General features: G+C 40.3%; 1 protein-coding gene across 1 annotated transcript; it reads left to right on the top strand.

Moving 5' to 3' along the window:
- The first annotated feature begins 1830 nt into the window (after positions 1 to 1830).
- rad23aa (RAD23 homolog A, nucleotide excision repair protein a) lies at positions 1831 to 13091 on the top strand. The gene is made up of 9 exons (XM_054760580.1): positions 1831 to 2064; positions 2886 to 3047; positions 4977 to 5182; positions 8053 to 8096; positions 9149 to 9276; positions 10022 to 10109; positions 11594 to 11724; positions 11886 to 12047; positions 12125 to 13091. Exons 1-9 carry the CDS (start codon positions 1999 to 2001, stop codon positions 12236 to 12238), a joined length of 1101 nt encoding a protein of 366 aa, XP_054616555.1. The 5' UTR covers positions 1831 to 1998; the 3' UTR covers positions 12239 to 13091.
- Positions 13092 to 13823: the final 732 nt, after the last annotated feature.

Genomic DNA, 13823 nt, shown 5'->3' on the forward strand with positions numbered 1-13823 from the left:
ATCTTTAATAGTTCTGTCCTTCAGTTTTAACCCAGATGAACACACATTTAGGGCACTAGGAAGAACGTCTTTGTCTTCTCTCCCTTTAATATTATGTTTTTGTTTCTTTTCTTGTTTTATCTATTATTAATAAATGACCTTCCTCTGCTATTTTGACTATTTGCTTCAATCAACATGTGCAATGCAGTGACACAGTGGTTAGCGTGTTTGCCTCACATGTTTACTTCCTCCCACATCCCCAAAACATGCATGGTAGAATAATTGGAGGCTTTAAATCAGGGTTCACTAACGTGGTGCCCGCAGGCACCAGGTAGCCCCCCACGACCACATGAGGTGCCCGCAAGCCTGCTTTTCATTCAGGTTTTCAGTTAATAATGAAAGAACAGTAGGAAGAAATGCATTCTGAAATACAAAATGTGAGTTGTGGACACCAGCATTTTGTTCATGTTCTGGTAAAACAAGTATATTCTCTTTGTTTGGGTTTAAAATAAGCTCTGAAAATAAATGTTACAAAAATGAGTAGCTCTTGGCCATTTTCATTTTGTAAAAGTAGCTCTCACAAGGAAAAACGTCGGTGACCCCTGCTCTAAATCATCCTTGGGTGTGAATTTGAGTGTAAATGGCTGCTTGCAAATACTGTATGTGCACTGTGATTACATGGAGACCAGTACTGGGTGTACCCCTCGCCCAAAGTCAGCTGGGATAAGCTCCGGCTCATCTGTGACCCTGATGAGGACAATTGGTATAGAAAGGGGACGCTGTTACACCGACAGTGTGTGTGTGCAGGACAGTACAAAACAGCACTGTTCGGCAATACATACACAACTGCGTGCTAGAACATAACTGAAAATAAAAGCATACAGTATTATGGCTATATCTGTGTTGCCAACTTAATGACTGAAACCATCACTGGAGGTATTATTTTCTGAACATGAATTAATCAATTTAATGCTGGTTTAAATCTTTTTGCTTGCCATCTATTTATCAGGCCAAGATAAAATGATACAAGTTAGTATTTTTTCTACCTTGTTTTGTTCACGTCTCCTTGCGTGCTGCTATCCGCCAGTAGTTAAGCGCTGCCATCTGCTGGTCACCTTAATAAACTACATAGAGGATTTAAAAAAAAAATTAAATGTGGCTTCTTTAAATAATCCGAGGCTACAAGTATAAGAAAAAGCATTACATAACCTACATTACCGTATGATTAAACATGCTACTGTTTTGCTGGGAAATTAAATAAGTAAAGAAAATCAACACGATATTAATGGAAGATAATGCTGATTTTTACGACGTCGGAATGATTAATGGTTATATTCGGGGGGTGATATTGGCTGTATCTGATTTTTGCGGGGGTCATGACCCCTGTATCCCCGTGCAAATTACGCGCTTGGTTAAAATTACGCGCTTGGTTAGTGTCCATCGCTGCAGTCACACATTTGTCTTTGTACTTTATTTATCCCACAGCGGGGAAATTCACTTGTTACAGCAGCAAGCAAGATACGCAAGTAAAGAATACAGTGTAATATATATATATATATATATATACATATACACTCTTTACTCTGTATACTATTTATTATTATTATTATTATTATTATTATTATTATTATTATTATATTATTTACTATATTTAAAAGACAAACTCGTATTTACATGATTTTTTTACAGAATGTGATGACGTAACGAGGATATTCACGAGGTAATCCATACTCAATATCGAATAAAACAATTATACCACCAAAACTAGACGCAGAAAGACCTTGTCGCGCAAATCTCGCAGCACTGAACGAAATATCGCACTCTCTCGCGGTGCTTTTCTCGCCGCACACCAGTTTGTCACCAAAGATGGCGATTTGCTGAGTGCTCATGGATACACACATTTCGCGACTAGCTGTTATCCCGCCCGCAACGTCAACTTTAAAAACTAATTAACTGCTCGCCGAGCCAACACTTCGTCTTTGGAAAGAACACCCAAAAACTACGTCGGCCAACGCCACCATGCAGATCACACTAAAAACACTGCAACAGCAGACCATTCAAATTGAGATAGACCCCGAACAAACGGTGAGTAGCCCTAGCAAGCTAACTTGCTAACTTTAGCGACACTGCTGGCTGTGGCAATAACGATGTGACCGTGTGTAAACAGCTTACCTTGTCTTTGTATTTTCACTTCAGTCGCACATTTGGAAAGTTTCATGGATGTCTCCGCACTTCGTATATTTAGAGTTTGGTAAACCCGCGTGCGACGGGGTTGGAAACAAGGCGAAACCTTACTTGTTAGCTATAGCCACCTAGCTCGCTGATAAGCCAATAAAAAGTCTCTCCAACGTGTACTTGACGTGTAGACCACGTTCTGTTAGTGTGTAATGTCTGATGTGCTACACGTGTGTCTGGCGTGTTAAATACTATGGTTTGCGGAATAGCATACATTTTACATTGATGCTAACGCTAATGACATTGCTAATTGCTATTGGCCATATTGGTGTAGCAACATTAGAAAGTAGCAGGCTAAATCTGTTAGCATGGTCACAGCCCCGATATGCAGCCTAGACAGGCCACTCATATGTGAACACGAGGCTGTATAAAGTTACTTGCACTACTTCCCATACAAGTTACATTTATTATCTAAAGTGAAATCTTGCTAATCACTTTTCTTCCCAATGCTCGATAAAGTTGAAATGAAGACTACAGACTGCATCAAGCGCTTAGGCTGGTTGATAATGTTGACGACAGTCTTGTAGGTGTATAACAGACTAAGACTGGTGTGAGACATAACCAGGGGTCATATTTTGCACATAGCTGTGCTGTGCATTCCCAAGGATTAGAAATGTCTACGTTCCTGCATGTCATCGGTTATGGAGCTGTGTGTTTGTGTCTTTTGTCAGGTGAAAGCCTTAAAAGAGAAGATCGAAGCGGAGAGGGGGAAAGACAACTTTCCCGTATCTGGACAGAAACTGATATATGCTGGAAAGATTCTTCAAGATGACACGCCAATTAAGGACTATAAAATTGATGAAAAGAATTTTGTTGTAGTGATGGTGTCCAAGGTGAGCTCATTTATCATATACACTCGGGGGACTTCATTTGGAAAAACCTGCACAATGAGATTTCATCCATTTGTTTGTGAAATTTGAAAAACTATATATTTAAAGCTTGTGAATTTAACAGACATCCATAGTGGATTACACTCCAATCCTGCAAAGTCTAGAGATAAATCTAAAGTCATGAAAATAATATCAAGATTAAAAGTGAAATAAAGCTCCATTTTTTTTTTTTCAACCAACCGAAACAAAATATTTAATATAATGTGTATTTATATATTTACACACAGAAATATTTATTCATTTTATCAGTGACAAAGCGTATTATTATTATTATTATTATTATTATTATTATTATTATTATGAACTGTTTCGTCTTTACATTACTTTTTGGCTTTTTTAAATTTTTCAATTTTTACAAATATTTCAATGTTGTTCTTGTACATTTTTTTCTCATACTTGTATGACTTATTCTCATACTATTTTGACTTTATTATCGTAACATTATCGCATTCACCCAACCTAAAATTTCAACTTAATTCTTTGTTTGGTTTGTTTCTTAGATTACAACTTTTTTCTTATTACCTATATTTTTTTATGTTAATATAGTGACTTTATTCCCTTAATGTTTTGTCTTTATTCTTGTAAAATTACTGCTTTTTTTCCCATTTTTGCTGTTGTTTTTAAAAAAAAATTATTGTTGAATCGTATTTTTTGAATGTGCCCAGGGCCAATAAAAAAGCAGTCAGGCTGTAAATGGCCCCTGGGCCACACTTTGGACACCCCTGGTCTACACATACAGTTCCATTTATAATATGTTTCTGAGCAAGGGTGCCAATTCTGGAATAGAAAGTATTTGTGGTGGGCTACCTTAAACAAATGTGTGTGCTGATTTTAAAGATAGTGTCATGTACATCTAGGATATTACTATAGTGATGTACAGATGCATTGTAATACAAGACCAAGTTAGTTATGGTGTGTTAAGCAGTCTACAAGTAGAATCTACTATCCAGAGTTATGACAAGCTACACAGTATTTCATAATATGCTTGTAAGCAAGGGCAAACAGGTCGTGCCAAATCTTTAAACAACTACCAAATTTATCTGTAGCGGTTCAGATTTATTTGTGGCGGGTCACCACAGATACCGTAAATGAATGTATGGGAAACTGTACATTGTCTCACTTTCTGACAGCGTAACCGCTTCCTTTTCCGGGTCTGTGGTTATTGTCACATTTTTCCTCTTTGCCATACTCCTGTGGTGGCATGACAAAAAAAATGTAAACCACTGAAGAAAAAACAAATGCTTCTTAATCTTGTGAACCTGAAGTGTTTCTTATCCCGAAACCCAGCAAAAGAGCTGAAACATGAGGATTGCCTGTTGCACACAGAACCCCACAAAGGTGGGATATTGCAGTAACTGTGTGCAGTTTTACACAGTGGCATAGCATCATGCTATCAGATGATCCGAATATGTGACTCAACAGGGTGGGAACGTGTGTTAAGGGGCAAATTTCATATTCCCTGTTACACGGACACCACCCCGCCTCTGTCATGGTTCTATTCCTAACTGTAAATACGGAATATTAGTGGAACAACTTTTGTGTCTGTGCTGTGTATACAGAATAGCAAACCTGGGGGAAAAAAAGGCACAAATGTCCCGATTTAAAAGGAATTTAGGACTTGCTTGAATGTGGTCCAACCTCTCAACCAGCAGCAACAAAATGATAAATTAACAGTGTCTACCCATACTGACCATTGTTAACTTTGTAGTCACATACAGCTCTTTTGTTGGATCTTGTGTGCAGGTGAACCTAATGTTGTGGCCAGTGAGTGTATGAAGCCATTATGCACATGAGAACAGAACATATTAAATATTAAGTTGCTAATCTCACAGTTTACTACTTCTTATTTTATTTTTTATTTTTAAACCTAAGGCAAAGCCTGCAGCTGGTGCCGCGGCGCCGCCTGCTTCAGAAGCACCAAAACCCCCTGCCCAGGATGCTGGTTCAACGTCAACATCTGCCCCAGCCTCATCCCCAGCATCAGCTCCAGCCTCGACTCCTGCAGCTGTCCTCACGCCCCCCGAGGAGGCCAAGGAGGAGCCAAGTGCTACAGCAACAGAAACCCAACAACCAGCCAGGTAGATGCCATTACAATAGTAAACAACATTTTGGGTCTATTACAAGTAGAATCAGTCTGAAATTTAGCAAACATTTAAGCTGAGTTTTAAAGATGTTCCGGTGCATTTTTAGGTCACGCCAATTATAGTGATTTTTCACACTATGTATTGCACTGCTGTGATTGCATTGTTTGTTTTTTTTTATTGAGTGTGTGTGTGGTTATTGTGCCTAGACATGGGCCGGTGTGAGATTCTGACGGTATAATAACCTTGGGCAAACAGCTCTAAAATGTTATTTTGAAATCTGTTTATTGAAAAGAAGGAAAAAAAATCTGTTGAACAGTCATTTTGAAGCAATATAATAGAACATGATGGAAGTGGAATATATGTATTTAAAATAAATAAAAAATAACAGAATTATTTCTAAATAATAAATAAAATGCAGTTCTTCATGCAGTCTACGGTGGCTAATCCGGTGACTGTCACAAGACCGTAAATATTTTCTTACTAAAAAAAACAAAACAAAAACAAAGCATAATGCAAATAAATGCAATCACTGGCTCAATCAGTGACTCAAAAGGTCACAACATAAATAATAATAATAAAAAAAACTCTTAATGTTACGTTGTTTCATTGTGTGGTGAATATGCAGGTCATAACTTACTGTTTTGGAATTTTTGGGTTGTGTATTTGCTAAGTTTTTATTAACTTGCTCTTTTCACTAAGTTGTACTTCTTTTTCTGAGTCATGTGATTGTCATTAGAAACTCTTACTAAGTAGTTGCTGCTCCTAGTTCAGTGGAGAGTAAACGGTTTATCTCACTTGTCCCCGGCTTCCATCTCGTTCTGAATCACATCTCCATATTTGGTGACCCTTGACGTCAGTAATATGTTGACCGACAACGATAACAGCTCGGCCCTACCGGTGGCCTTCGTGTGTGCCTTCACTGACTTTTGCCATCTAGACCTATTATGGAGGAAACCTGTTGTAAGTGGAGTAAATGTGTATCCATTTGGAGGAATGTTTCATGTGAGTGCAGTGTTTTCACTGAAAAAAATGCTATATTAGTGTAGTTTGTCATTTGCTATACATTTTAAGCTGCAACGTGTAGTGTCCATAGCATGCCCAATTGTGCCTATTCAGTGTCTCCTGCAATGTATTCGTGGTGGTTGGGTCTAGAGCAGTGGTTCCCAAACTTTTCAGTCGTGTACCTCTTACTCCCGCATACTTAAAAATAACAACATAAACCACACAATTAAACATCTTTGATATATTATTTGATTTATTTATGACATATTTATAAAATAATGTCTTATTTTTCAACTGCACATGTAGGTCTACTAATTTAAAATGGAGAGTTATACAGTAGAGGGGTAAGATAAGGTCCTGGCAGTTTTTTTATGTGTATTGAGTATTTGCGTGGTTATAAGGTCTGGTAAGATCTGGTGAACTGTGATCTTTATCCCATTTTGCTGTGCTTTGTCTGCAACAACGGGGAAATAATCAGTACAATGCAACTACAGTAATGTTCCACATAAACGTAATAATTATAAATTATGAAAACAAAGACACTGTACAGAAATCAATTAGGAAATTAATTCAATGAGGCTTATTACAGAGCCAAATGGACATATGAACACATATAGAATGAGATTATGCACCAAGCGAAAATGCAGAGCTAACATTAAACCTACCGTAACCTCTGTGCATCTACACACAGGATTGAAATTTGTGAACAAGGACGAGGTGAAGACTAGAAAATACACGTCTGTCTGTGCAACGTCTGACAAAGTCAAACACACTAAGTCTCAGTCTGCGTCACACATGGCGTGTTCAAGGCCCGCCAAATAAAGTGGATGCAACGCCCGAAGTAGGCGCATTATTTGTGAAACATAAATTTACTTAGGTGTGCAAAATTGGGGTCTTTCTAACATAGTGCATCCAGTAAATAAACAAATGACTCAGAAAATGCACTAATTAGTCACAGCACCACATAAGAAGAACAGCTCTCATTTAGCAGTTGAAAAATCTTCAAGATTAAACACTTAATGCACAACGTCTTCAAACTAACACACAGAACAATCAACAACATGCTGTCGCCTCTCTTCTGCACTGTACTAGCGGGTGTGGCTGTTGTAGTCAAGCAGTTTAATTTGTATTTACGTACCTCCTACAACAATCTACCCCACTTTGGGAACCTAGGGTCTAGAGATGAAGTCAAATTTGCATAATTAGCCGTGATGCATGTGCATGTAATTTTTTTTACGCTGTGGGAGACAAAAAGTTAGCAAAAAGCAGGCAAACCAAATCTAATTAGAAATACAAATGAACTTGGTGATGCGTGCTAATCTCCAAAAATGTCCGAGAAAAAGGCGCTACATTTGTTGCTAGTCCCAAAACAGAATCCGGAGGGGTCTGAATACTCGCCAAATATAGCAACAAAGTCACTAAGTTGGCAACACTCCTGCTACATCGTCTTATTTTTTGGCAGACCAGGTGCAAATGAGGTTAGTTAAACTGATTTACGATGATTTACGATCAACTGTACGGAGTTGTAACGACACGCTACATTCGCAGACAGGGCGAACAAGTAGCGCCAAATCCATTTGTGGTGGTCCAAATGTATTTGTGGCAGGTTGCCACAAATACTGCCACAAATACATTTGGACCACCATTTGGAGCATCCCTTGTCTTAGGCGAGTAATCAGTAGTCATTCATCTCAGTACATTGTATTCTTTTTTCTGTCTAAATAGGAGCATACACTACTGTAAATTACACATTTTATCTTCATAAGTCGTACATCACGTTTACCTTTTTGTCTGTGCTTATTTTATTGTGGAATTGTTACGCTCTATTAAAGTTTTTCCTTTCTACCTTTTCTGTTGTGTAGTTCCAGTGGAGGGGGCCAGGGTTTGGATGCCTCTTCTGCACTGGGTATGTCATCACTCAATCACTGCCACATATACAAACATCACAACAGAGAAATCGCACATCAGCAGTGCCCAGTATCAGTTCACTATAAGTAACAACTTTATTTTTCCAAGTGCAGTACTATTAATTAGTACTGCACTACTAGTACTATTAATTAGTTAATATAAACGTTTGACGTCCATTTGCAAGTTTAGGATTGCCATCTTATTTCAATGTTTCTAGGTCCTTAAAGACATTGTAATACTTCTAGTGTATCACCGCAATTATGCTGTGCATCCTTCCACACAAGTGTAGTAACAGAATCAGTTACTATTTCTGCACATGAGGATTGGATGCTTGACCATCTCAACTAGCATTTATTTTGTGTCCTTGTTTAGCTGCAATAGTGCCTTTGGGGATGTCTGATTGGTCAGCTTGAAACTCTAAAGGCATTTCCTCAATATTCCACCAGCTCAATACATTATTTGCTGGCTTTTGCCTTTGTTCCGTTCTGTCGCTGTAGCTTGATGTTGGCACTGGACCCAAAAAATGGTGGGCTAAGAAAGCAAATGGGCATAAATTGATTTGGATTTAATTGACCGATTGAATTCGGGATGTGAAGGTGACAGTGTTTTAGATAAAAACAAATAGAAAGGAAAAGTATCACAACCATCTATCAAATGTGGCTTATGTATTTAATGTCCGATACTGCTGCTGCTTTAGAGGCCACAGAGCAATCAATCATACCTATATTTAAACTGTAACAAAAGCCGCCTCTATTGTGCGGTCCTTAGGAAGAGGAGTTCTTCGCAGGCCAACACGTAGATTATTCGCATGCCTTTATGTCATACTGCTATTTAAAGCCGCTGTGTATATTTGACTGTGATATTCACCAAGGAATATGAATATACCATAAGAGACTTGAAGCCCTCTATCTGCTTCTCTTAATAGTCACTTTTTAAATGAAATAGCTAGTGAAAGTGACATATAATCACCCCCGGTAGGGTACAACTAAAATATCCTGGTGTAGCATACTTAAGATTTGCTAATATTGAAAATGTATGTTTTGTTTTCAGTGACTGGAGCGGAGTATGAAGCAATGTTGACAGAGATCATGTCTATGGGTTACGAGCGAGAGAGAGTGGTTGCAGCACTACGTGCCAGCTTCAACAACCCTCACAGAGCCGTGGAGTACCTTCTCACTGTGAGTCTCTTTCTTGCTGTCTGACTCACACACAGTACAACTGTCTGTGCGTCTCAACTTGTATTACTTCCACTAAGGCCCTGTCCACACGGGAACACTCCTGAGATTTTATTTTTTTTTTGGCGGGTTGAAAATTGAAAATTCACGTCCACACTGTGCCGGATTAGAAACTAGTTGCATCCAGACTGGAACGGATCACTGAGTGAACTCACTGGTTTTAAGACGAGACTTAAAGCATTCAGCTGTGGGGGCCGTTTTTACGTGAAGGAGGAGAGTGTTCCAGAGTGAATTACCATGGTATCGGAACCCGTTATCAATACTGGATCTGATCAGCTCTGCTCCTAATTAACAGTACAGGTCATGTTTAGGTTAAATTTGATCATACAGCGTTTTTCCTAGGTTTATAATTTTGGGGTGGTGGATAGGGCACACAAGCACACACATGCATGCGTACGACTGTATGTAATGTGATCGCTCCTCTCCAGTTACTGTACATTTAAGGTCCATGTACTGGAACATTGGTAACCTACCCTGAACCAACTCAGAAACAGCCATATTGGCAAAGGGTTAACACGCTTCAGCTGCTAACGGCTATAGTGTCTGTTTATCTCTTCTGATCTGATCTCTTCAAACCAAACCAGCATTTATTGCTTTTCAGTCTTTTAGTGTCCCAGAATTGAATGCTTCTTTATAAAAGTAAATGCTATGTGTTGGATTGACAGTCAGATTGTGTTTGTATTTCCAGGGTCTCCCAAGCAGTCCGATCCAGGAGACAAATCCCCCGGCACACACTCCAGCATCTGGACCCACAGAAGCCCCGTCTCTAGCAGAAGGTGACGCATTACTGCAGATTTGTATTTGCCTGTCACGTTCCAGCCTTCCCTCACTCGTGATCAAGAGCCCAAGATACTTAGATAATAATTCCTCCACCTGCGGCAAGACATCATTCCCATCTTGGAGGGTGGAAGGCACCCTTTTCCAGCCGAGAATAATGGCCTCAGCTTTGGAGGTGCAGAGTCTCATCCCAGAAGCTTCACACTCAGCTGTGAACCTCTGAACCTCCCTGATAAATGTGGAAGGTCAGACCTTGATGATGCCATCAGAGCCACATAATCTGCAAATAGCAGAGATGAGATCTGAAGGTCTCCAAACTGGATGCCTTGGCTGCACCTAGAAATGTCTACAAAATGATGAACAGAACCCTTGGCAAAGGCCAACGTTCATTGTGAACATGCTTGACTTACTGCCGGCGATGCGAACCACAGACCGAATGGAGCTTCATAACTTGCATAACTTGAATCCCATGCAAGAGGGATACAGTTGAATGCCATTTCCAAGGCGACAAAGCATTGGACTGGGAGAGCAAACTCCCTTGCAAGAGTGCAGCTTACAAGGGTGTAGAGCTGGTCTTAGTATTCCAAGACCAGGAAGAAACCCATTTGTGCTAACTGTGGTTAACACAAATGTTCAATAACCTAACACCACACAAGTTGAGATCCAGGAAGCCATTGCTCCCGATCATGCGCTTTCAGTCCACGCTGTCATCTGCAACATGGGCATTGAAATTTCCCAGCAGAAAGACGTAGCTCTCCCGCAGCGCCCTGAGGAGGACTGCAAGATGGCTGTATATTCTGAGCTGATGTCTGGCGCATACAAACAAACTGTCAGGACCCTTTTCCATCAGGGATCAATCCAAAATGTAGGCATGTATTAATGAGCCTACACCCGTTTCCTTTCCAACAGCAACTCTAGAGTGGGGGGAATTTTAGCGCCTCTTAAGGAGTTTTGTATCTAGAGCCCAAACTGTGGATTGAGGTGATTTGTCTTTTGCTTTGTGGATTCATGTATGATGTAATAACAATTGTCAAATTTGCATAATTGACCATAATGCACTTGCAAAAAGTTGTTAAAAAAAGCATAAAAAGCAAAACAAATATGTTTAGAGCTACAGAGGAGCTTTCATTTGTTGATTATAACATTTTATTTTTTTTAAGGTCCCAAACAAGACGTGCTTTTAGATGAGGGAGGGGCTCGCAGCAGCACTTGCTGCTTGTCGAAAAGAGCGATATGTGCTTTCATGCCATTCGCCAAAAGCAAAAGTCTCTTCACTAGATTTATCACCAGCTACTCACTGAGAAACACTGGGATTGAACTGTGAAGCTGGGTCTCCTTTTTTGGCAATATAATTTTTATAATCATTTTGATCAAGGGAATTACATGGAAAATGAGGAACACCTGCCAATATACTCATGGCTCTGCAGTGATATTTTTTTGTGTCTTCACTGCCAATAGTTGAGTCATTTTTGTGCCTTACCAGGAGAGAACCCACTTGCTTTCCTGCGGACTCAGTCCCAGTTTCTTCACATGAGACAGGCCATCCAGCAGAACCCAGCTCTGCTTCCCACCCTCCTGCAGCAGCTCGGCAGGGAGAACCCTCAACTCTTGCAGGTAACTTAGTCTCTCTCTGTCTCACTCTCTCTCGCACACATGCACTTCATGGAAACTCATTTGTTTCTGTTCTCAGCCACCTTCATGTATTTTATGTATCCGAGGTTACAACTTGTAACGCTTCTTTACTGTTTATGCCCTTTTCCCCCCGCTCCCTGCAGCAAATCAGTCAGCACCAGGAGCTGTTCATCCAGATGTTGAACGAGCCAGTGGGTGAAGGCGGCGAGGCACCAGAGGTCGGAGAGATTGGAGCTGCGGGCGAGGAGGGCGCTCCTGTCAACTACATCCAAGTTACACCTCAGGAGAAGGAAGCCATCGAAAGGGTGCGTGTGATAGGGTTGTTCTACATTGTTAAATGTGTATTTCACATATTAAATCCATCTCTCTCTCTCTCTCTCAGCTAAAAGCGCTTGGCTTCCCCGAGGCGTTGGTCATCCAGGCTTACTTTGCCTGTGAGAAGAACGAGAACCTGGCCGCCAACTTTCTCCTCAACCAGGGCCTGGAAGACGACTGAAGAGCCGAAGACCACCGCCTTCCTGCTCCTCCCCTCCCACCCTCCCCCCTTCAAAGACTGCACCCCCAATTTACTGTACAGCCACCAACCTCAGCTCCACCCAACAAGGAGGGGGAGAGCCAGAAGGGAGAGGGGTGGGATGGGATGGGGTCATTTTTATGACGATAACAAAACATGGAGGTTATGTGCAGGAAGGTTCGATAAGTTAGCTCATGGAAGGTCGCAGTGAAAATGTGTGGACAAATTTTAAAATCCACGTGAATTCCAATGGAATGTGTGGGCTTTGTTTAGGGGACATCCACAATTTGATTTTAGATGCGCTTTGTGAACACTAAAGGGGGGCTGAAGTTGCTGCGCTAAGTGTGCGTGTGTGCGCTTGTGTGCGCGCGTACACGTCTGCGTGCCTGTGCAGATGTGATACTGTTACGCTGAAGAAGAAAAAAAAAGTAATCAGTTTGCATTGTCTAAGTTTGTTAATGCTGTAGCTCAGCGCATACGTCTCGTGTGCAACATGATGTGTGTGTGCGGCATGTGTGTCCAACATTATGACACAAACTGGTCATGCTGTTTGGGTTTGACGGGATGAACTGACGAGATTTGGTCTTCCCTTGTATGTCACCTTTGTTTGTCCACGCTGGCCAGAAATGTACGAGCCAATAAGAATCCTTTTTCTGTATCTCTACAGTCACTTAAACGAACTTGTTAGCTCTGCTCATTAGTTTGTGATGCTAATACATCATGGCCCAGAAAACCTCTTGTGCAAATTACAAAATTACATTTGTTCAAAAGTTTAGCGTTTTCTGCTTATAAGATTTCCAAAATAAAACAGTAAAGATATTCTGGTCAAACACTTTCACGTAGTTTCATTGTGTGAAGACATTTTCAAATCGGGTTCGTAGGGACTTAAAATATTAACACCAGTGTTTGCCATACTTCCATTTATTTGTGGTGGCCTGCTACAAATACATTTGGACCGCCACAAATATATTTGGCACTTACCTACCTGCCTTCACTCATAAACACATTATAATGGGACTTTCTGTCAATGTAGCTAGTCGTTCCAGCTGTGTACAGTACATGGTATCGTAACTCTGCTTCTCAACACATCTCGTACACACATGGTCTGCCAGAGAATAAGACGATGTAGGAGGAATCTGTTGCCAAGCGAGTATTCACACCCTTCTAGATTGTTTTTCCAAAAAGCGACTAGCGACAAATCTAGCAACCTTCTGTAGTCTCATTGGAGACGAACATGAAAGCACATATCACTCTCCCCCTTATCTAAAAACATTCACAGGCTCCGTCTTGCTTATGACATCAAAAAAAGCCCACTAAAGAATCAACAATAAATTTCATTTGTATTTGTAAACATATTTGTTTGCTTTTAATGTTTTCTTGCTCACTTTCTGTCTCATGCAGTGTAAAATACATGCAAATACATCATGGTCAATTATGCAACATAGACAACTTGTGGGAAACATGCTTTGCAGCAAAGAACGTGGAGGTGCATTTCAGTAATTTAGACTATCAAGTAAAAGGTATTTTATTTCAGTTGTTGCAATTCAACAAGTGAAATGCATATATT

The sequence above is a fragment of the Dunckerocampus dactyliophorus genome, chromosome 18, assembly GCF_027744805.1.
Source record: "Dunckerocampus dactyliophorus isolate RoL2022-P2 chromosome 18, RoL_Ddac_1.1, whole genome shotgun sequence".
NCBI classification, from domain to species: Eukaryota; Metazoa; Chordata; class Actinopteri; order Syngnathiformes; family Syngnathidae; genus Dunckerocampus; species Dunckerocampus dactyliophorus.

Excerpts from the sequence above, each read along its gene's own strand:
- rad23aa (XM_054760580.1), top strand. The coding sequence starts at position 1,999 with ATGCAGATCACACTAAAAACACTGCAACAGCAGACCATTCAAATTGAG. Across the intron at positions 2,065-2,885 it reads AGATAGACCCCGAACAAACG|GTGAAAGCCTTAAAAGAGAA; the intron begins GTGAGTAGCCCT and ends GTCTTTTGTCAG. Across the intron at positions 12,048-12,124 it reads AGAAGGAAGCCATCGAAAGG|CTAAAAGCGCTTGGCTTCCC; the intron begins GTGCGTGTGATA and ends TCTCTCTCTCAG.